This window comes from Rana temporaria, chromosome 8 (genome assembly GCF_905171775.1).
Source record: "Rana temporaria chromosome 8, aRanTem1.1, whole genome shotgun sequence".
NCBI classification, from domain to species: Eukaryota; Metazoa; Chordata; class Amphibia; order Anura; family Ranidae; genus Rana; species Rana temporaria.
Genome location: NC_053496.1, coordinates 40,098,783 through 40,124,071, shown reverse-complemented (window position 1 = coordinate 40,124,071; position 25,289 = coordinate 40,098,783). Strand labels below are relative to the sequence as shown.

The 25,289-nt window shown below is 43.4% G+C and overlaps 1 protein-coding gene across 1 annotated transcript in view; it reads left to right on the top strand.

Annotated features, from left to right (window-relative positions):
- Positions 1-17,675, top strand: part of RBM20 (RNA binding motif protein 20) — a 313,537-nt gene extending 295,862 nt beyond the window's left edge. Inside the window, exon 14 of the mRNA XM_040361638.1 lies at positions 17,353-17,675. Coding sequence (XP_040217572.1) covers positions 17,353-17,466 — 114 coding nt within the window. The 3' untranslated portion in view covers positions 17,467-17,675. The remainder of the gene's footprint in view (positions 1-17,352) is intronic.
- Positions 17,676-25,289: the final 7,614 nt, after the last annotated feature.

Below are 25,289 nucleotides of genomic sequence, written 5' to 3'. Positions count from 1 at the left end.
CATCCCGTCCCATGCATCTGGTCCCTTGCAGGATGCATGAATTACAATGGCAGGGTGTTTATTGAAGAACCTGATTAGAGCCAGAGGCTTCAAAATAGGGTAGGCTCGAAGTGCAGAGAATGCGAACGGAGTCCACCCAGGTATGTTACAACAGCAAATGAATATTCGCTATTGTAACACTGGACCTCTTCCTGGTCAATCAGGAAACGGGTTTTGAGACCCAATTGGCTTAAAGGACAAGCGATCCTATTGGATGCCTTGTAGGAGGGGAGGAGCCAGCGATGGCCCACTGCCCACCACCGGCTACCCGACTAGATGGGGTTAGTCCCAGACCGGCGGGGGGCTTGGAGAGTTGTCACTCGGGGGGTGCCCCCCCCCCCCCAAGAAAAAACACCAGTCGGTACTGAATGAAAAGCAACGTATAAGTACTGCACTAGTAATTATCACTTAGCATAAACTGCTGCATTAGTGCAGAGAAAATTCTGCTTTAAATAAACCATTATTGTGAAAAATATTATATTCTGATAACTGCATGTGATTAATACATGAGATGATAAAATTTTGTTTATAAATTCCTTTTTATTTACAGTTTTCTCAACATTTACATACAGGCCAAGATCATAATCAGATATGACAGTGTTAGGGCATGGGACAAATTATAGTACTGCTGGCGGTGGTTGAATTGTTTTTTATTCTATTCTAAAAAAAAAAAAAATTTTGCATAGAATAAGGACGGGTTACAACCCCTGTCAGTTATATAAGCCCGTTCAATAAGTTTCCCCACTTTTTTTAAATTCTAGGAAAATATTGTTTGTTTTTTCACCCTGAACTGAGAAAGTGGCAAGTTGAGCCACAAAATGCGTTTTTTATTTGGTAAAAAAAATTGTTCAGTAGTGGTGACACATGCTATTTCAGGTGCCTCTGCCAATTAAACTACTGATAAGTCTTTTTATTGGAAACTCCTTTTGCACACAACTAATTCCCTGCACCCACATGAGAATCCCAGAGTGGACCCAGGAGGGGAACACCCAAGGCTTAAGACCCGTACACACGATACGGAAATCGGACGTAACATTTTTGTCCAACAAATGATCTGCCGATTTCCGGATCGTTAGTATGGTGCTTTCAACAGCCAATTCCGTATTTTTTTTTTTTTGTACGACGAAAGTTGGATGTGCAGACTATAAAATTTAATTGTACGTGAACACAATGTAATTTTCGTTTTAATTAGTACGGTTTTCGTCCGAAAAAAAAAACAAGACTATGCATGCTCAGAAACGCAAGAACACATACAAAACTATTTAACACATTACATAACTTTTCAAGTTAAATTCTTCGTACTAGAATTTTTGCATGGTGAGTAACCTCTTCGCTTTCGATATAAGACTAGCATGCAACATAAAATGGATGAATGTTCGTCCGAAAATCTGATTGTGCGTACAAGGCTTTAGAGAGCAATTACCTCTTGCCTGTGTGAAGATGGGTATTCTCCTCCCACGCACTCAGAATGTTGCCTGTTTTCCCATTCCTTTGGGTGACCGCAGCCTAAATAGCTGTAGTATTATTTTTTGCCTTCTTTCTATTGTTCCCACTGCGGAACAACTTTTTTAAGTGAATTATGATTTTCTTTGGAGTGAAACACCATAACAGCAATACAGTGATGTATTACACTATAAGGGCTCTCCTATCTCCCTCCCTTTTATTTTTCCAGAGGCCACCCTGAGATACACCTGAGATGACTAGCCAGCTCCGTAGGGGCCTCACGTTTTTAGACTTTGCTCAACCACCCCACCACAACCTAGGCAGACCATGTAATGTTTCTCTGACTTGTAAGAGAAGAGCTCACGGTGTACAGTTAAATCAAAGGCCCCTTTCACACTGGGGAGGGAGGTGCGCTGACGGTATAGCGGCACTATTTTTAGCGGCGCTATACCGTCAGAATTGCGACATATTCGGCCGCTAGCGGTGCGGTTTTAACCCCCGCTAGCGGCCAAAAAAGGGTTAATACCGCCCGTAATGCTCCTCTGCCGAGAGGCAAATTTACGCAAGTATTACCGCGGTTTCCCATTGCTTTCAATGGGAAGGAGCATTAAACACACCGCTCCAAAGATGCTGCTAGCAGGACTTTTGGAGCGGTCCTGCTAGCGCACCGCTCCAGTGTGAGAGCCCACGGGCTATCACACTGAGACTGCAGGGCAGGAGTTTTTCAGGCGTTATTTAGGCGCTATTTTTAGCGCTAAACCGCCAGAAAAACTCCCCAGTGTGAAAGGAATCACACTGGGGAAGCAATCTCAGGCTATAGTTCAGCTTTAATGTGGTTCTAAAGGCTCAAGGTTCTTTACCTCTATGCATGAAGATACAAAAACTTCTGTGTGCAGCTTCCCCCCTAATACTTACCCGAGCCCCATCGCGATCCAGCAATGTTCACAAGAGCGTCGGCACTCCGGGGTCTCTCATTGGCAGCAGCTGCCAATCACAGCCAGTGAGCCAATGAGGAGAGAGAGGGGGTGGGGCAGAGCCACAGCTCTGTGTGCGGATTGACACGCAGAGAGGCGGCTCGGGAGCGAGTCTGCTTGGGTGCCCGACAGCAAGCTGCTTGCTTTGGGGGCAGGAGGGAGAAGCCAGGAATGCCAGCAGATGAACCAAGAAGAGGAGGATCTGGGTTGCTCTGTGCAAAACCACTGCACAGAGCAAGTAAGTATAACACGTTTGTTATTTTTTTTGGGGGGGGGGGAAACAGGCCTTTAATATCCCTTTAAATAAGATTCAATTTGTGTGAATGGTAAATGGTGAAAGCACCCTCAGCTGTGAATTTATTTATCCCAACCCCTCTCTCTGTCACTTCTGCTGGATAGTTGGGTCTGCATGCCAACTTATGTCAAATATAATTTTCAGGAAATATGTCAAATAGGAAAATGAATTAAAAGGAATACTGTAATTTCATGCATTAACCACATACAGTTATCATTTTGATGACAGTGATTCTTTAATAACCTTTATGTTTCTGAGTCGAGCACTGTACACAGCTTATTTTCAATATGTCCTCTGGTAATTTCCCAGCTGAAAACATTGAGTGGTGCCAGTGACAAGCAGCTGGTGTGAAAGGAGCAGTGAATGAAAGCTGCTAATAGCTACAACGTCAGCACAGGCGCACCCGTCCACACAGCTCATGCACACTCTGCTTTTAAGGAGCAATATGTCTCTTGCTAAATCTCTACAGAGTCTTCACGTCAAGATAACAGGACCATGAGGCTATTTTGGTTGTACACTGCTCAGCTTTTTACAGATTAACTCTGAGTGTATTAAGAACCTTGATAGATGGATCACAAATTCTCATAGCTCCCCAACTGCCCCTCAATTGAAGGGACTGTTCCTCCTTTGGAACAAAATCCCTCTGTCCCTCTTTTCCCTTCAGTTGTCCTTTTTTGGCCTGATATATAGACTTTCATAAAAATATACAAAGTAACTACACTCAGTAGCTGACAAACTCTGGGGCGGGTATTGAGGAGCACCCAGTACAAAAAGTTCACATAACTTAGAGGTCTTTTTGAAATATTTATTGGTTAAGTGCATCAAGTAAAACCAACGCGTCTCAGAGGTAAGGCCACCCCTCAGGGATAGTGTGCAAGAGAACAATAAAAACAAAACATACCATGCATGCGGATACAAGGAATACCTATGCATCCTGTGCAGGTAAAGACAGCTCTTCACATAGGTGTACAAAGAGATACGCTCATGTGAATGAGGCCTAAAGGAAAAGTAGTGGTAAAGTAAAGCACTTGTGAGTTTAAAGCACCATTCACGCTTGCAAATAGGGCTGTTACGAATTACATGAAGAAGATCCAATGGGGGTTGCCAGTAATTAGCTATGGGCAACATAGAAAGCAGTAGAAGGCTGACAGCTCACACAGCTAATTACAGGTGTGAATATCTGTGATTAGGGATGAACCAGTAATATTTTTTTAAACACAGAGTACCAGTACCGATACTTTTTTTAAGTACTCGCCGATACCAATTTCAGATACATATCAGCAATATACACTTATTGGGATTTTTTTGTACCTAAGACATGTAGCAAAATACATATTTTGCCTAAAAATCAAGTGGTGTTCAAATACCACAAAATACAGCTCTATTTGTGTGTTAAAAAAAAAAAGATTAAAATGTATCTAAAAAAATAAAAAACCAAGTAAAAAAACAAACAGGAGAATTAGCCATGGGTGTGTGCAGACTTCTGCAGGGCAGTGCACAGCCCAAAGTGGAAGGAAAGCCTTTAGTGAAGATCTGCAGGAGACAGCCCCTATATGTCAGAGACAGTCAAAGGCTGACATCTGATCTGCTGCTCCAGAAAGCCCCTAAAAGTGTGTTGTGATTGCACAACCTGTGATTTTTCTATGACTCTTGCCCCTGTGCACTTGTCTATGGGAAAGTTTGTGTTTGCAGAGCCTGCAGGACTCCCACAGCTGCAATGACAGGCAGCGATGGAAGTTTCTCCTGAACAGTGCAGGGCAGAGAGGAGTGCGCGGTCCTGTCCTAATACCGGGTAATACAGAACTGGCACATAGGCTGCAGGCAGTTGGGTAAGGACATGCATGGAGAGCAATGACCCCCACCGCCGGGCACCCAACCCACACATGCAGCCAGCTCCCTCTGTAGCAGGGCTGTACACTGCCCACATATACTTTCCACACACCACACCAAACTGTAACCACTAGAGTCCACGGGACTGGTATCTCTCAGGCACACCTTCCACAGGGTCTTATTCAGTTTTCTGCCAGTAGAATCCTGAGGGCGTGTTGGAGGACATTGCTGCTGCAAACCCCGGCTCTCACGAACACTCGAACAGCTGAAATGTCATTGGATGTTCAGGATGCGGTGGCCCCGCCCCTTAACCCCTTCAATACAGGGCTTTTATGACCACCTCCATACCGGGCCTATTCTGGCACTTCTCTCCTACATGTACAAATCATCATTCTTTTGCTAGAAAATTACACAGAACCCCCAAACACCCCTTGTAATAGGAATAGTGATAAAGTTGAGATGTGTTTCCGCGCCAAATTATTTAAGTATAATTATAATTCACTAATGAAATCAATTAACCACTTAGTGATAAGTGAATTGCTCTCAGCTGGGAATTACTACTTAATATCCAGCTGCTCCTCTGTGTCAAAACATAAACAATATATTATAGGAATAGTGTGTGACAGGTCCACTTTATGGAGAGATGCAGGGTTAATAAGACCCCACATCTCTCCTCCAGATAGGAAATCATGAGATTGAGAATTTTTTTTACCGATCTCATGCTTACTAGCCGCAATTGCGGCTTTGTTTACTTCGGGGTACCCGGGTGTGACATCACATCGCGCCCGGGCCTCCGCCGGTCATAGAGATGACAGGTGACCATCACCAGTCATCTCTATGCTTCCTATCCGGCACTGGGCGATTCTTTCTCCAGGCCCCTGATGGCACGCGAGAGCCAGGAGAAGCACCGGATGGTGGCAGGAGGGGGGATGTCCCCTCCCGTCGCCTATAAGAACGATCAATCGGCGGAACCGCTGCTTTGATCGTTCTTATGGTGCGCAGGATCGCCGCCGGCAAACAATGATATCTGAATGATGCCTCTAGCTGCAGGCATCATTCCGATATCACCGCACAGTCCAGGACGTCATATGACGTCCACCCGGAATGGGAGATCCCCTCTGTGGATGTCATATGACTGTGTGGTACGGAAGTGGTTAACAAGCAATAAGTGCCTGTTAACAGCTGAAAGAACTGAGCCAGAAGTTATCGGTTCAGGGTATCGGAGAATTTGCATGAGTACCGATACTCGTGCAAATGCTTAATCTTGGAATCAGTATTGGTGCAACCCTACCTGTGATAATTGGCCCTGGATGCAGACAGTTTGTAAAAACCCTTAGTTTCAGGTTTCTGTGGTAGTGAGCCCTTGTAGAACACCAACCCAGGGTTCCCTGGGGTGCAGAGTCTAAGCCACAGCCTGATTCCTCAGCAGGGCCCCTGATGTTGGGGGGACGGACTGTCAGAAAGCTGGAACCAGGTCGAAGCCAACAGGTACTCCCAGCTCACGATTCAGAGACCACTTGCGTATGCAGAGTACAGATGGCAGGAAACAGATGAGTATCTGGAAGACAAGCCAAGGTCAGGGCAGGCGGCAGACAAGCAAAAACAGAAGAGGAAGCCAGGGTCAGTACACAGGAAGTCAGACGCTGAATACAGGAAACACTCGGCAGACAGGAGCTCAGGGAACTAGGAAGCTGCTCAGGCAACGTGGGCTGCACTGAGTATGTGTTATATAGGGAAGCAAACTGGGAGGCAGGCCAGGAAGTGTTGGAAGGAAAAAGAAATATAAACCCATGGAATAACAGGTGACACATTTATAGGTGAGCACAGAAGCCAAACAACACATGTGAAAGGAATCGGAGGACTAAAGCAGCACTGCAGCAAGTAGGTAAGTATTACACAGGCAGGAGAACTGCAGGCTAAATTGTGATATTGCTACATTGCTACATTCCATAAGATGCTGAGTTGGTGTTCATCAATCTTTGGTCAGAGCCCCAAGATGTTAGAAGATTATATTTTGAGTCCAGTATTTATGGCAAGCTCACAGCTGAGATCTCCAAAAAAGGCACAGTGATATTTGAGGCCCGACATGAAAAAAAGTTGATCTTTTAAATAGATCAGTTATAGAGGCAAAGTTATCTATGATATATGCGTTATGCCGTGTACACACAATTGTTTTTCGGCATTAAAAAAAACAACGTTTTTAAAAACGTCATTTAAAATGATTGTGTGTGGGCTTCACATTGTTTTTCATGTTCTGAAAAACGACAAAAAAAAAAATTCGAACATGCTGCATTTTTTAACGTCATTTAAAAAAATGACATTTTTCGAGTTGTAAAAAATTATCGTGTGTGGGCTAAAACGACGTTTTAAACCCGCACATGCCCAGAAGCAAGTTATGAGACGGGAGCGCTCGTTCTGGTAAAAATACCATTCATAATGGAGTAAGCACATTCATCACGCTGTAACAGACAAAAAAGCGCGAATCGTCTTTTACTAACAAGGAATCAGCTAAAGCAGCCCCAAGAGTGGCGTCATCCGCATTGAACTTCCCCTTTAGAGTGCCGTTGTACGTCACCGCACTTTGCTAGAGCATTTTTTTTAAACGATGGTGTGTGGGCAACGTCGTTTTAATGATGAAGTTTGAAAAACTTCGTTTTTTCTACATGCCGAAAAACATTGTTTTTTTTCAAGCCGAAAAATGATCATGTGTACGCGGCATCACAGTTAATACTGCAGGGTACCTAGAAATATGGGATAAAGAACTACATGGGCTGTGTCCTAAAGGGAAATAAATAATGCAAACAATTGTGGCAATTCTTCTTTAAGGGCTGATTCTCGCCCACAAAAATGCACTCCAGATCCGTTCCGAATGCGTTTCTGCATGCGCGTTTACAGTTTTTTTTGCGTTCCAGGTGCTTTTTTTATTTTCTTCCAGTCAAGTGCAGGAACAATTTAGCATGTTCTACTTTTTTTTCTTGAACTGAAAAGCTCTGGAACTAACCGCTCTGGTGTGAACTGTGCCATTGCAAAGCATATAACCTACTTTCCATGCCTTTTTTATGCTGAACAAAAACGCACTGGACTGCGTGTGGTGTGAACTGGCCCTAAAGGAATCTGCATGCAGAGGCAGTGCAGCTCCCTATATAGATTAGTCAGTGATCTGTTGCTGCTTCCTCATTAGCATATGACAAAACCACAGTGAAAGAAAAACGCATCTAACAGATTTGGCAATCGGTGTGCCTTTCAAATATTTCTCTACTGCAGGTGTGCCCAACCAGTGGCCCGGGGGCCACATATGGCCCGTGGAGCCCTCTAATGTGGCCCACGACCTCCTGCTCTGGGATGCAAAAAAATAGAATACTGTAATTAGGTACGTTTTTATTACTAAAATCACAGTGAGTATATATGGGCATATCTGTTCTGCAGTGGATACAGGGCTGCTTTCAAACTGATCCACAGGTACAGAGAAGTGCACCTGTGGGTTCCTTGCACTGAGCCAAATGCTACGTACACACGATCGTTTTTCGGCTTGTAAAAAACTATGTTTTTAAAAAATGTAATTTAAAACGATCGTGTGTGGGCTTTACATAATTTTTTGGGTCCTGAAAAACGACAAAAAAATTTCCAACATGCTTAATTTTTTAACAACGTTTTAAACGATGTCGTTTTTCGGGTTGTAAAAAATGATCGTGTGTGGGCTAAAACGACGTGAAAAACCCGCTCATGCTCAGAAGCAAGTTATGAGATGGGATCGCTCGTTCTGATAAAACTACCGTTCGTAACGGAGTAAGCACATGTATCATGCTGTAACAGATAGAAAAGCGAAAATCGTCTTTTACTAACATAAAATCAGCTAAAGCAGCCCAAAGGGTGGCGTCATCCGCATGGAACTTCCCCTTTATAGTGCCGTCGTACGTGTTGTACGTCACCGCGCTTTGCTATAGAAATTTTTTCTAACGATCGTGTGTGGGTAACGTCGTTTTAATGATGAAGTTGGAAAAAAATTTTTTTTCGAGAGGCTGAAAAACTGTTTTTTTAGAAGCCAAAAAACGATAGTGTGTACGCGGCAATAGACTTCTATTACCTGCGAATTTGGTGTGCTGGGAGTAGAGTGGGCTGCCATCCACCCACTCCACTCATTGTGGCCCACGACCGGTTACCAAGTCGCTTAAGCGGCCCTTGCTCTTCAAAAGGTTGGGCACCCCTGCTCTACTGTATTGTGGTTGTTTTAGAGAAGAGCAACGGGCTGATATGTAGGGAAGAGAAGGACCACACTGGGAAGAGGCAGACACAAATCTCCTGTGCCCGGGGACTGAAGATCTGTCTCTGATGTTTATTCTGCCTCTAGAGCTGTTCACAGCAGTGTGAAAGCAGTACAGAGACCTGTTATATAGTACTTTGTCTTCCTTCCAAGAGCGGCCATACATAGCTTGTTTCCAACCCAATTCCATCATCACCTGCAGGTACTGGATAACAGTAGGACCTTATTGGGATTTCCTGGGGTAAGAGCAAATTAATATGATCACTGGAAGTATTTTTTTCTTGGCAACTCAATTTGTTTGGAAGATATCCAAGCATATTTACATATTTCGGTAAGTTTTACAAGGTATAGAAACTTTCCAGCAAAGTTTCCTTACCTTTTTGTCCCTCAGTAGATATGAACCACCTCTCCGTTCAAAGTTTTATACTTTCCTAGATCTTAATGCTAATGCCGCGTACACACGGTCGTTTTTTGTGATGAAAAAAAAAACGTAATTTTTTCTCATGAAAAAAAAAGTTTTTCAAACTTAATTTAAAAAAAACGACGTTGCCTACACACCATCGTTTTTTCAAAATGCTCTAGCAAAGCGCAGTTACGTTCAGCACGTACGGCGGCACTCTGTTCCATTCAAGCTCGCGTCATAACTTGCTTCTGAGCATCCGCGGGTTTAAAAACATTGTTTTAGCCCACACACGGTCATTTTTTATGACACAAAAAACGACGTTTTGAAAAACGACATAAAAAATTGAAGCATGCTCAAATTTTTTTTGTCGTTTTTCAGAAGACATAAAACAACGTTTTCCCCACACACGGTCATTTTAAATTACGTTTGTAAAAATGACGGGTTTTTTTCATCACAAAAAATGTCCGTGTGTACGCGGCATAAGGCCTGTGGCAATGTTTACATCCCTCCACTGCCTTCCTCAACCGAAGTTTGTGTGTGGCTAGGAATCGATCCATCAGCCTATCTTGTTGATGTCTACGGCTAATAATAATATTTCACACATTCTCCCCTAATCTCTGACAAACACAAGTGTGAAGGATGTCAGTGTAAATCTCCCTGCTTGGTTCATGTGTCACAAGCTATTGACATGTTAATGACCCTTCCTCAGCCAGCTCCCTAGTTCAAATGGTAATTGATTTATTGTGTGTGGGAAGGAGACCGGCCTTACTGTTTACAATGATTAGATAAGGGGCTCATGTTAATTATTCTGATTGCTTCATTGTGGTCAGGCTGTTACACCTAGTAATTAACTCCGCTGATGTCTTTATCTAAAGAAACATGTCTGCATGGTCGGCTCCGACTTGTCTCCTATAATCTGTATGGGAAACCCCACTGTGTGAGGGGGGCGTTCCTAACAGGCTGTAACCACATATAAGCTGAGTTTCTGTGTCAATAAAGTGTCTTGTTCCAGCAGTAAGCTTGTCTCATGTGTGGCTTTCTGGGCGATTCCAGGGATATCCCTCCTCGTGGAATATTGGGGTGATTGTCGTTATGGGAAGAAGGGAACGTTGACGGGGATATCATACCGATACCGTCACAATTGGTTGGTAGCAGCGGGATTTTTCCCTTCTATTCCCCTTCACACCCGGATTCCAAGCAGACACTGGAAGAACTACTGGAAGTTCGTGGAAGGATCGCTAGCAACAAAACCAAGCGGGTCATCATAGCAGAATTAATGGAGCTAGACCAGGAGGACGGGATTGCAGCAACGCCAGCAGTACAAGAGATGGAGACACCAGTGATTCAGGAGGAGGAATCGCCAGCCAACAAGCTAATGAGAGAGAAGCTAGCGTGGTTCGGCCCGAACCCAACGCCGGATGTGGTTCTGAAAGTGATGGACCTGTTAGCGGAGGAGGATAAACAAATAAGGGACGCAGAGCTACAGTTAAAACTGGCAGCAGTCCAACAAGCAGCCGCACATTCTCCAAACAGTGAGTACAGCACAGCAGACGCAAGGAAGATTCCGTTTAGCGCTTTTAAAGCTTTTGATGAAAAGGACTGTGAAATTGATAACTACCTGGCAGACTTTGAGCGACAATGTAACCTGCACCGAATTGCTAGAAGAGAGTGGGTTGCAATATTGTCAGGCAAACTGTCAGGCAAAGCTTCTGATGCTTTCCGGACCGTGCCAGATCAGGATATCCATAGCTACGCCCGGGTTAAAGAAGCGCTCCTGGCTCGTTATGCAGTAACCCCAGAGTCCCACCGACAGAAGTTCAGGGACTCACGCAAAACCACGAAAGACTCTTACGCAGAATGGGCTTGCCAGCTGTCCCTGTCGGCCTCTAACTGGGTTAACAGCAGCCAGGCCACCACCGCAGAGGACATTTTGCAACTAATGCTCCTGGAGCAATTTTACAATCACATCCAGACGGATGTCAAAGATTGGGTGAGAGATCGCAGGCCCATGACTCTACCAGAGGCCGCGAAGTTGGCGGATGAATATGCGGATACTCGCAAGACAAACCAGGTCACACCACGGGTACAACCTCTACAACCAACGGCGCCCTCACACCCACCAGCCGCTAGATACCAACCGCCTAACAGACCGATGACATCTAGCCCTCGCTACCCACGCCAGGAGGACAACGAACAACGCTGCTTCCGGTGCAAACAGTTGGGTCACTTCAAGCAGAATTGCCCCATGAACGACAACACCAGGTCAAATTGGTCTCAACCTGGGTACCGCCCACCAGCAGCAGCCCATTGTGTAGACTCGGCTTGGGATCTCCAGGAGCTGGGTCCGGAAGAACCATTGGGCACCCCTTACGAAGCCCTCATGGTACAATCTGTTATTACGGACAACAGGGAACACCATTGTCAGCTGGTCATGGGCGACCGCCATGAGCCGGAGGGGCCTTGGAGGGAGCTGGGCAGAAAGAGGCACCGCCAGCTACCCTCCAAGAAGAAGAGGTCCTGGAAGTCATATAACCAGCGGACCTGGGAGGAGAAGAAGCGACTGGAGGAGATGGAATCGCAGCGGGCGCCCCAGATGCGGGCCGAGATGTTCGCCAAGGGCCCACCGGTGGCCCCTTACACCACCACCCAGTTCCTGATGATGAAGGACCACGTGGAGAGCCTGCAGGACATGAGCAAGCAGGATCTGATCCGTGAGTACATAGAGCTGGAGGAGTGCATAAGCCGCATGGAGGAGGAGAACAACCACCTGAGGTCACAGCGGGCTGACCCCCCCAGGCTCCATGAACTGGAGATGGAGCTGGAGAAGCTCAAAGAGGAGAACCGGCGGCTGCGGAGGGAGCAGGGGGTGGCTGACCTTATGGGGCTCTGAGTCCCCTCTTCCCCCCCCCCCCGGACTCTGAGCACCAGTGCTACAGCATTTCAACAAATATAACTTTTTCTTTTTATGAATCTCCTGTGATTGTCACTTCAGAGCCATAACCTGCCCCCTCCCATAGCGGGACACCTAGACGGCGGCGCACAGACCCATTCGCTGTCTTCACACTGACTTCTGGTGACTTTGCAGATCGCACAAAGACTTGGGGACTGACCGGCGTGTGATCTGACGACCCGGTAGCATACCTGAGTCGGAAGCAGTTACCAATGGAGGTCAGTCACGCCAAACGGAGTTAACCTCGGACTAAAAGCTCTGAACCCGTCAACCCTACTGGACCAGGGAAGGTCCAACCGGGTTTGCCGGAGCAGGGAGAAAAAGGGGGGCCATTGTGAAGGATGTCAGTGTAAATCTCCCTGCTTGGTTCATGTGTCACAAGCTATTGACATGTTAATGACCCTTCCTCAGCCAGCTCCCTAGTTCAAATGGTAATTGATTTATTGTGTGTGGGAAGGAGACCGGCCTTACTGTTTACAATGATTAGATAAGGGGCTCATGTTAATTATTCTGATTGCTTCATTGTGGTCAGGCTGTTACACCTAGTAATTAACTCCGCTGATGTCTTTATCTAAAGAAACATGTCTGCATGGTCGGCTCCGACTTGTCTCCTATAATCTTTATGGGAAACCCCACTGTGTGAGGGGGGCGTTCCTAACAGGCTGTAACCACATATAAGCTGAGTTTCTGTGTCAATAAAGTGTCTTGTTCCAGCAGTAAGCTTGTCTCATGTGTGGCTTTCTGGGCGATTCCAGGGATATCCCTCCTCGTGGAATATTGGGGTGATTGTCGTTATGGGAAGAAGGGAACGTTGACGGGGATATCATACCGATACCGTCACAACAAGTATATCTACCTTTTACAGATATATTCTGCCTAAATTACCTCTTTATAAAGGTAGTATGTTAGGAGAAATGAGAATGGTAGGCTCAAGGACTTAGGAAAGGGTAGGCATTCTTCCAAAACTCTGTGCACAGATTGCAAACATTGATATTTACACTTGTAAGGACACAGAGCCCAAGGACATTCATTATAATATCCTTTTACAATGATTGTGTATCTGTGAGTATCACTGAACGTCATAACCTTTCAGAACACAACCAACACATCATGAGCAAACCCTGGAACACCAGCATGCTTCATGTGTAAAACATTCTGTTTTCATGTTCTGTCAACTTGTTATCAGTTTGACAGTGTTATATTAATTGAGTGATGCTACTCATTGGCATTTTAAATACTTCAATGACAAAATATAGAAGGAAATCTCATTTTATATGATAAACTGCATTAAAGCAGAAAGGGAGTACTTGAACACTCTCCCTTCCCCAAGCACAATTGCACGAATTTCTTTTTCCTATTTCTTTTTCATTTTTTTTTTTTAGCCCCCCCCCCCTCCACCACTGCCACGCCTGCAACCTCCTTGGACACTTGCATCACATCTCCCAGGAGGCTGCAGGATCAGCACACAGAGTGGGCAGGGGCGGTCTGGCACGTTTTAGAGCTGGGTACCTGCACTCGGAAGAGGCAGGCAACTGAAGAGAATAGTGGTGCAGGACCTACTGTGTGGCACCTGAACAGTGGATTGCTATATTATATGCACTTCACTTTTTCACATTTTGTTATGTTACAGCCTTATTCCAAATCGGATTAGATTCATCATTTTCCTCAGAATTCCACAAACAATACCCCATAATGACAACGTGAAACAAGTTTGTTTGAAATCTTATTAAAAAAAAAAAAAAAAATCACATGTACATAAGTATTCACAGCCTTTTCTCAATACTTTGTTTTGAGTAACCTGTTGGAGTTTGAGTATAATGCTACAAGCTTGGCACACTAATTTTTGGAAAATGTCTCCTATTATTCTTTGCAGTACCTCTCAAGCTCCATCGGGTTGGATAGGGAGAATTGGTGCACAGCCATTTTCAGATCTCTCCAGAGATGTTCAATTGGGTTCAAGTCTGAGCTCTGGCTGGGCCACTCAAGGACATTCACAGAGTTGCCCCATAGCCACTTCTTTGTTGTCTTGGCTGTGTGCTTATGGTCGCTTTCCTGTTGGAAGGTGAATCTTCGCCCCAGTCTGAGGTCCAGAGTGCTCTGGAGCAGGTTTTCATTAAGGATGTTGCTGTACATTGCTGCATTTATCTTTCCCTCGATCCTGACTAGTCTCCTGGTTCCTGCCACTAAAAAACATCTCCACAGCATGATGCTGCCTTCACCATGCTTCACTGTAGGGATGGTATTTGCCAGGTGATGAGCGGTGCCTGGTTTCCTCCAGACATGACACTTGCCATTCAGGCCAAAGAGTTCAATCTTTGTTTCATCAGACCAGATAATTTTGTTTCTCATGGTATGAGAGTCCTTCAGGTGCCTTTTGGCAAACTCCAGGCAAGCTGTCATGTGCCTTTTACTGAGGAGTGGCTTCTGTCTGGCCCCTCTACCATACAGGCCTTATTGGTGAAGTGCTGCAGAGATGGTTGTTCTTCTTGGAGGTTCGCCTCTCTCCACAGAGAAACACTGGAGTTCTGTCAGAGTGACCATTGGGTTTTTGGTCACCTCCCTTGAAGACAGCAGATATCCGCAAGAGATTAGAGACCATTTGCTCCAAAGTTTTTAGGCCAACAGTGAGGACTATGAGAGAAAATAGGAGATTGGTATTTCACATTGGGAGTGCTTTTATAAACTGTGTGAGAAATTTATAGACTGCTTTTTTTTGTCCCAAATGTTCTATAAGAAACACATGGATATTATTTTGTCACTTGTCTTTACAGTTAAAAGCAGAAGAAAAAAAAAATCACATATATTATACACACTCCACTTTAAATCAGCATTGCATGGTGATTTTATAGGCGGTTTTGATCATTTATGGGAGTTGGCTCTTAATGTGCCAAGCAGTGCAGTGATTGTTTTGAGTTGTTAAGACGCAAGGAATCAAGAGCCTGGCCCCATTGATAGATATATGATACCAGTGGCAAAAAGCTTTGTGTATTCCCGCCGGCCCAGTCTAGTGATACACTTGGTTAATCGGAGATATCCCACCTTGTGAAATGTTGTTTCTCATTAAATCCATAAGCTCAGTGCTAGTGAGAGCGAAGACAGATGCTTTCACTTAAAGGGGTTTAAGTGGCTGACACTGGCTGGGCTTTCCCCCAGGACAAGATGTTACAAGACAGTTGGTGCGCTTGTCATTTTTAATAGGTCTCTGTTTTGTGCTGTCATTATCCCCGGGTAAAATATGAGGCTCAGGGCTGCAGACCACAGCAGAAGCCAAAGTCTAAAATGAGCAGACATGTATCATGGTGACTTCAGAAGTTTTGGCCGTTCCCCTTACACACTGGTGTGTCATTTCAAAGAATTTACCCTCATGCCACTGCGTGTCATTTGGAAAAGGCCCATATCCAAAGCTTTTTCTGCCCCAGAGTAGGACGCATGCCAACGTTTTATGATATTTTGAAAAACATATAATTATAGAATATAATGAAAATCTTTAAAGAAGATCAGGAAGTATTAAAATCTCTTATGTATTAATGCCATGCAAGGTATGATGTTTTCTTCTGAATGTTATTTGACAGAATGGCTATTTTTAGCTGGACTGACTCACAGCCAAGAAGCCAACTGTTTCTATGGAAATCTCATGCCCAGATGATATTTTCCCTTATTTCCTTCCCCAATCTGTCCAAAACAAAAAGAAAATTAATTGAATGTCATTTTGAACTTTTCATGTAAACTAGTTCAGATTTTTGCCTAAAGTAACCTTGTCCTGTTCATGAATTATGGTGCCTAATTATACATTAGTGTTCTTCTAAACTATGCGAGTTATTGCTTCTTCCTTATTGTACAAGGTGTAGCTTTGGATGACGCTGTCTGTTTGAAGTGACCCATACCATCCTCTGTGCTTACCCTTGTAACAGTCCCTGTGCATAGAGACTTCTAATCACTTGATTGCCCCTCTCACCTTTTACAGGTTTCTGGATATCCTCTGATAGTAACTGTGAAAACTCAGACTCAGAAGGTCAAGTTAGTTGTTAGGCACCATGCACACAATGGGGTTGATTTACTAAAGGTAAATAATCTGTGCACTGCAAGCACAGTTACTGCTCTAGATCTGAGGCAAACATGCAAGAAAAAATAAAAAAAAATGCGTTTTTGCTTGTACATTATTAGATGATAGAAATCAGCAGAGCTTTCTCTCAAATCTAGAGCAACTGCACTTGCAGTGCACTTCTAGTGCACGGTATATTTGCCTTTTGTAAATCAACCTCCCTGTGTTTAGCCCTGGTGCATGAGGCTCCTAGGTTTAGGGTCCAGCTGCTGCGGCTGGATAGTGCACCGATTGCTAGTAATGTATGTGCACAGGGACCAATGACAGTCTGCAAGCTGCCAGAAGCAGGGCAGGACAGTGCACCCGTGCCTTCTGCCCACAGCTAAACGCTAGAAGCCCAATGTGCATGGAGCCTTACACTGTCTGCCTAGATAGAGTTACATTGTTCCTCCTATCCTGACTGGTTGGGATTTAAAAACTATTTTTTTTTAGCTAAAATAATAAATATATAAATCTAGGTAATAGGGGCAAGCACGTACAAAAGGAAGCTGAACTAAAAGTAAATTAAAGCGGAACTGTACTAAACAAAAAAGTTTTTTTTTGCAAGAAGTGACAGGCAAAGTTCCATCTGCCCAAAAATGTCTCCCAATTCTGTATTCTGTATACACTGCCTATGGTTCATGCACATAGCAGTGTACATTCCTGGCTCATTTCTCGACATCTATAAGATGTTGAGAAAGTGCACAGAGTAGCACATCATCAGTGGCTGCCTAATGTCAGAGTCAGAAGAAGACCATCTGAAGATGTCAGCAATGAGGGGAGAGGGGAACACAAATGTATATCTGGAGGAGAGCATACTGAAAGTTAAGCAAGCCATATTGTTCTTGCATACTGTGCAAAATTTCACATTATGGCAAGAACCAGCCCACCACAATAAAGTACAGCTTTAAGTGCATTTTTACACAGAGTTTTCACAGCTGCTATCAACAGATTGCTAGAGAGTCGTGATATGATAGATAATAAGGAAGCCATGCATGTGGCCAGGTAACTCAATTAATATTGTTTGAAGTTAGACTTATTTATATACATATAATCTTTTTCCACTTTTTCTCCAGAGTTACTTGTCACGGTTGGCAGAAGTAGGTCCAGAAAAGAGTGAAGCAGAGAAGCTGGTTCCACAGCAGGATGATGTGGGGATTGTTCCTCAGTTTGAGAAAAGCAGACCTTGAAGATGTGGAGTGGACAAGATGGACATGAGGATGGCGTGATATTCTCAGTGGAGGACATTACAGGTTGTGTGATGGCTGGAAGAGTTTTGGTAAAGGAGCCAGAGGAATGATAACCCAAGGAGCTAATCATTGCATACATGTTCAGCACAAACATGGTGAACAGCCAAATCAATGTCCCCCAATGATTACCCCCCGAACCCCCCCCCCCCCCCCCCGCCTATATTTAGTCATGAAACTTTTCACTGGAAAATGACTGCATGACCTATAAAAGGAGTTGTTCTGGCTTTCTAGCCAGCACTGGTATGTGAAGAGTGTTCTCAATAAGATACATGTTTTAATGATCGACAAGCAGGATCAGAGCTCCTTTCCTGCGCACTTCTGATTATAAGCCGATTGATACAACCAAAGATTCCTCAGTGACATTTAATCAGATAAATTTAGGGGAAGGTAGCTTGCCAGATTGACAGGCATAAGATTGGTAAATGAGTCTGTACAGTGGGTGAACGTTACTATAGTTGGAGGTCTGTGTGTGTAGGTTGGATACGGAGTGCCAAGAAGAGCACTGGCGTAACTTTGGATCTGTAAATGCACATTGTGCCTCAATGGATCTTTTATATATATATAAAAAAAAAAATACTCAGGGATTTTTTTGTTTTCTTACAGAGTGTAACTAAATTCAGATAGATCATTATCTTATGACCAGTACCTCCGAGTACAAGTGCACTAAATGTGATGTAAAATTAGGTGCAGATGTTCAGAATGTGTGTACATCTCCACTATTACTCATAAAAGGCCAGGACTGCTAATATTGTGACTGTGTCGCTCTTCCCAGTATGCTGATGGAGGGAAGCTGTATAATCTCCCTGCAACACTGTTCATAGTTCTGGTGCAAGGTGGAAATATGTATCACATATTTGGGGTTTTACATGTCAGAGACTCAGGTTTTTATAGCAGCTCTGCGTTACCACTGACATTATTCTGACAGCACAATTTTGTAGTCCTTTCTTTTGTGTGTCAATTTTTACTGCTGAAAAAACAGAAAAACACTGAAAAAGGGAAACTTTTCTTAAAAAGGAACCTAATCAAATATATACAGCAGTCTGTTAAAATCAGAACATAATAGTTTAGTACCAGGTTGCCCAGCGAGGATAAATTTCACTATAAATATACAATTTACTGTATTTATTGGCGTATAACACTCACTTTTTTACCTTGAAAATAGAGGGAAAAGTGTGCCTGCGTGTTATACGCAGGGGGCTGTGGAAAGTTTTTTCCTAAAACTTTTCTCTTAAAGTTAGGGTGCGTGTTATACGCCTGTGCGTGTTATACGCCTGTGTGTGTTATACGCCGATAAATAGGGTAAGTTCAATAGATAAAACAGATGCTTTTTTCAGCAAAAAAATAATAATTCTTATCTCTCAAATCTAGACAATTTTGTACGGATTATCAGAGCTGAACAGTTAATAAATTGCCTTCATACAGTCTGGAGACGCTAGATGGTTGGTTTAAAAATGGCACTTCTTATAAAGTCTCTCAGCTGTTGAAACCAGGCCATACCTGCCGGTACTTTCAGTTACTTACCAGCTAGATGGTCAAAGATTGATCAGCTCTGCCATAGATTACAGTGTGCATAAGCAGCTGTTTCCATTTAGTAAGGCGCATATCTCAGTATATTTTCCTTGCTTTAGTTTCATTCTGTCTGGCTTGGCAAAGGCAGGCTTTTCCTGGCATCACCATGAAGTACTTACTGACTGTACTGGTCCTTATGTATATAGAATAGTACAAAACTTTATAATGTGAATTTTATTTTATTTTTTACTGCTTTAAATAACTGGTTCACTGGGATCTATATGTAAAATCTAAAACACGGAGTATTTATGGAATTTTTATACTGTTACACCAAGAGCTTGCACTCATATTATGTATGTTCTTGATGGAGAAAACAACTTTTTAAACATCAGGATTACTGATAAAATTAAGAGATTTTTTTTTTCCACCAAGGATTTTCCAGAGCCTCGGTAGTTCCTCATCCTACAATGAAATGGCTCTTCGGGAAAGCCCTATTGGGGCAACGTTATTTATGTATGTCCTTGACAAAACTTAATCCCACCTATCTTGGCACATGCAATTTTAATTAAAGTTTCAAAGCTTTGTTCATTTTATAATGATTGCCTGCTATTCCCAGAAACATGCAGCTTGCAGATACAGGTCAGATAGCGCCTATGCACACCTAGTGTACTGCCGTAAAGCATGTGGGGTATTTGCAGCTGCAAGAACTACATAAAGTAAAGCAGTCCATGCTTAATATTTGATCTTTTACCTCTAATAAATCCAGCGCCTCTGCGTTAAGGGAAGTTTCTGGAACCCCGATGAAGAGGGACACCTTGATGAAATGCATTGACTTTTTCTTTCCAGCTCACCTGAGAAAATAAAAATGTGTTTTGGCATCTCTACATTCATTGAAGATAGATTATTAGCAAATAATGTTTATTTTAGACTCTCCCTGTTGATAATCCGCCCATGTGTGCCATTGACCACTTTGAAGCTCAAAGTCAAGTGAAGGTCAATTTGGAGGCCGGTGACACCATCTCGGTGTCTTGTCGATCTGGTTCCTCCTATGAATATGGTTCCCCTCTTGACTGCGCAGGCACAATCCGAGCCGACAGAAATCACAGAACCTGAGCAGCTGTAGCAAGAGGTCCGGGGCGACATGGAATTTGCTGTAAGTGGCCAGTCGGTCTCACGTCCTTGCTTCGCTCGGACGGCTCGCTGCGCTCGCTCGGCCTCCTGGCTCTTTTTTTCAACATCCTCCAATCTACGGGGATGTTAAGGAATGAGCCTGGATGCTGCCCGAGGTTCGGAGATTTCCATGGGCTTCGTCTGTGCCTGAGCAGGAACCATATCGATAGGGGAACCAGATCGACAAGACACCGGGATGGTAGATTTCATCTCTTGAGGTTTTCAGTCATGTTATGTCCCTTAAACAATACCTTCCACTGATCCTAAAGTGACCTGGATGGTAGGCCAAATATGTTGTGGAAAAGGCCTTTAACAATCCAGATGTAAACAATGACGACTCCAGAAATTATCAGAAGGAATATCCTTGTAGTGGTATTAAACCAAAAATGTAATATACGTATTGCTGCTTACCAATATATTTTTTTTATTCTTCTCCCTCTTTTTTCACCTGGTGATCTGGCCAGTAACACACCTCCTGTATTAGAGTGCCCCCCACCCCCCTGCTCTGGATGAAGGAGCACAGGGGACACCTTTGGACAGCAGGGGAGGGGAAGTGTTTTGTTTTTCCTTTGTCAAAAATGCTTATTAGGATTTTCCAAGACAAAAAGAAAATACTACGTGAACAGCTGTGACTGATTACAGCGGTAAGCAGGAAGTGGCAGTAATTTCCTTTCCTCAGTTTGCGATGACAAGGCCCGATAAGTGGCTCTCCTGACAGGGGAGGGGGGCTCTGTGCTGATTATCAACGCATTGATTATCGGCGCAGCCCCAATCAGAGGTGCCCACCCCAGATGCCAATCAGTGCCCATCACACATGCTAATCAGTGGCCGTAACAAATGCCAATCAGTGCCCATCACAGATGCCAAGTAGTGCTCATCAGTAATGCCTGTCAGTGCCTCCCTATCAGTGCAGTTTATCATTTCCCATAAGTGCCCATTAGTGCTGCCTATCATTGCCACCTATCTGTGCTGCAAATTAGTGCCTTCTCATCAATGTCCATCAGTACCACCTTATCAGTGCCCATTAGTAAAAGGAGAAAACATACTTATTTACAACATTTTATAACAGAAACTAAGAAAAACTAAACAAAAAATCAAAATTTCGGTCTTTTTTTTTATTTGTTTAGCATAAAATAAAAAAAACAGTGGTAGCCAAATACCACCAGAAGAAATCTCTATTTGTGGGGGAAAAAATGTAATTTAGGTACAGTGTTGCATGACCCCGCAATTGTTATTCAAAGTTTGACAGCGTTGAAAAGTGAAAATTGCCTTGGATAGGAAGGGTGTAAAAGTGCCCAGTATTGAAGTGGTTAAACTGATCATTGTAAGCACCCCGTAAATGGTTTGCCCCAACCTTGAAATCGCTACTGTTGTTCTGTTGAAAAACAACAGAATTCCTGTCCAGATCACCGGATGAAAATAAAGGAAAGAAAGTCTAAACAAAATGAATACGGCCATCACATCTAAGAATCGGTAAGCTGCAATAAAATAAAATCTTTACTTCTGGGTTTAGTATTGCGTTAGGAAGCCCAATACACATATTGTCCAAAATGGCTTTGAATAAATCACGTTTTTTTTTTTTTTTTTCTACTCAGAAAGGTAACACTGGATAAATCAGCCATATGTTTATACCTCATTGTTCAAGATTCCATAGTCAGGGGCTTCTGGGATGACATTAAAACTGATTTCTCTTCATGTACTGAATGTTACAATAAAACTTTTAAATGCAGTGATACAAATTCACAAAATGAAGTATAATTGTGTCACAGACACCCATAGAGGCAGCAGAGAAGAGTGCATGATTTCTCAATTTTCCTATAAACACTAGAGGGCAGTGTGTTACTAAAAGATGTCATGCCTTATTTAGAGGAAGTTAGTTTAACATCAATGGTTTTTGGTGTCTCACCAAGGCTTCACTAAAATGTTAAAAGTTCTTTAATCTAATAAATAAATATATTTGCTCAGGGCAAGGGCAAGCACCAAAGACTAAAATAAATAAATAAGAGGATTCAGACTCTTGTATGAATAGCCTTATTAGGGGAACCTGTCACTTGTTCACAATGGAGTCAGTTATTTTTTGGCTGGCCTGGTATTGATATGTAAACAAAATGATATCACTGTCTTGATACCAGTAATGTGCTAGAGCAGGGGTGTCAAACTCAATTTCATCGTGAGCCGCATCAGCATTATGATTCCCCTTAAAAGGGCCGGTTGTATCTGTAAGATTATATGTCCAGTGCATCCCCTCCCCTTACATTAGATGTCAAGAGCCCCCCACCATCAGAAGTTGAGTCCCCCACTCTCCCTTACATCACAGTGCACTCCCCCTTTCCTTATGCTGCTGCTGGGAAGAAGCTGGAAGCATTGCGTGAAAGCAGAAAGTAAGGGTCTAGAGTAGGACCAGAAGAGGGAGTGGTGCGAGGGTCACATGAATTGGCCCGGAAGGCCGGATTTGGCCCGCGGGCCTTGTGTTTGACACCTGTGTGCTAGAATAAATATTAGCTGAGTGCACAAGACAAGCTACTTCCACAGTGTACTTGAGACAGGTATGATTGAATTGCAGTTTGCTGCTACAATGGGCAGAGTCTGGATCATTACAATCTAATCTCTACAGGAAGAACTAGGTAAGTCACAGATCAGCTTGCACCTGACTACTGCAGTGTTCCTGTGGATAGCTATTGGGGAATTTTCTATCCTTGGTTTATTGAGGATTGCAATTGGTAAACGATACTTGAACTGGACCAGAGAAACTATTTATTGAAGCTTATAAAAATCATGTTTATTTAAATTATGGCTTATAAACACTTCTGTTTCTGTTGAACGTCCTTCACTTCTGTTTCATCACAAAGTATTTTAAATGGAGTTTGATAATGATTATTTTAATAAAGAGGATTTTCATGCATTTGGCTGACCTGTTTATATTTGTCATCTGATGTACGGGGCAAAATGGCTTTTGCAAGTGTGTTTGTGAACATGGGCCATAGCCAGTGTGTATTTGTGCACATGCTCTGTTCCGTATTACCCAAGCTGACAGGACCTCCTAGAATACCATTGTAACGGTCAGGGGTTAACGCTGTTACGATATTCTATTCCATTCCACCAACCCAAGACAGCTTCCGACACTCCACAATCCAGCAGACACGATCCATATGGATTTTCCCAGAATAACGAGACACAAGCTCTGGTTCCAAACGAATGAATACTGTCCTATTGACCTGTTGGGGTCAGAATTAACAACTTGTAATATTTCAAGATATCATGCAATACATGAATTATCATTATTGTCCCATCTCATGTAATTCATGATATCATTTCTCAGTCATCCTATGCCCCTATTGGACATAGGATGACCCTAGACCCAAGAGTCATTACTGAAGCTGGCACAGGAGTACCCCGCATCCTTCAAAAGTCTCTGGGTATCACGGGCCATTCTGTTACAACCATTATTATTAATACCAATTATTAAACTATACCATTTATCTGTTCAGGTTTTTTCCTGTGCTGGCTGTTCACATGACCCCAAGTAAAGAAGCAAAACTGGCCAGATTCTGCATGCAACACCTGTCTATGAACCACTTGTGTTCTAATCATGTCCTGCCCAAATGTCTACACTAATGCCCTGTACACACGATTGGTTCGTCTGATGAAAATGGTCCAATGGACTTTTTTCATCGGACGAACCGATCGTGTGTGGGCCCCATGTTTTTTTTCCCATCGGTGAAAAAAAATAGAACCTGTTTTAAAAATTTCTGATGGTTGAAAAACCGATAGAAAAGAACGATCGTCTGTGAGGAAATCCATCGGTCAAAAATCCACGCATGCTCAGAATCAAGCCGACGCATGCTCGGAAGCATTGAATTTCATTTTTCTCTGCTTGTCGTTGTGTTTTACGTCACCGCGTTCTGACACGATCGGATTTTTAACTGATGGTGTGTAGGCAAGACTGATGAAAGTCAGCTTCATCGGATATCTGATGAAAAAATCCATCGGTCCGTTTTCATCGGATGAACCGATCGTGTGTACGTGGCATTACATCATGTGTGGTCACAGCAATTAAAACAATGTTTACCCTGCCCACACAGTCCTTATGACATAAGGAGATGACAGGATGTCATTGGAATGGGAAGTAATGTGAAAGATTCCCCAATGGGACAAATACAGCAATACCCAATAGAGGTATTAACCATTTAAACTCTACTAAAAGGTGTTTGCTCTGAGTAATTTCCACTCACTTCCTCTTCCAGTGCCTAGACAGGAAGTGAGAGGAAATCTCTCCAATAAGGACAGCCGTACTTGCCAAATGTTTTTTTTCTTTACCCACTCTATACACAACTAAAAAAAAATGCCAGAGGTGGGCTTTGAAGCAAAACAGACACAGGGGACAAATTGACCGGGGGTGTCTGATTGGGGCAAACAGTTAACCCCCTTAGCGGTAAACCTGAGCGTGACTCGGGGTGGGTTTCCAATGTTAGGATCGGTATCCCCGAGTCACGCTCGGGGTGGACGTGCAGAGTGTGCAGCGGCGCGGCTTACCTTCTCGCTGGATCCACAGGCAAGTTACTTACCTTGTCCCTGGATCCAGCGATGCCACCCCGCTGTGTGAGCGAGCGGGACCTCCTCGCTCGATTCACAGTCTCCCCGTGTGCCGCCGATCTCCGTTCCCTGCGACGTAACGACGCACGGGAGCGGAGAACGGCGCCAAATTCAAAAAAGTAAACAAACACTTTACATACAGTATACTGTAATCTTATAGATTACAGCACTGTATGTAAAAAATACACCCCCCCCCCCTTGTCCCTAGTGGTCTGCCCAGTGTCCTACATGCACTTTTATATAATAAAAACTTTTCTTTCTGCCTGCAAACTGTAGATTGTCCAAAAGTGTCCCTTTATGTCAAAAATGGTTTTAGATCAGCTAGAAAACAGCGATAATAAATTATAATCACTTGCAGAAATGTGCGATAGCGATTTGTGGGGAGATTCGTCATAAAAAAAAATAAATAATGACAGCGACAATTCTGCAACTGAGCAAATTTCAGTGATTTTGAGTTGATTACATTATTGAATAATTTTTATTATAATTAT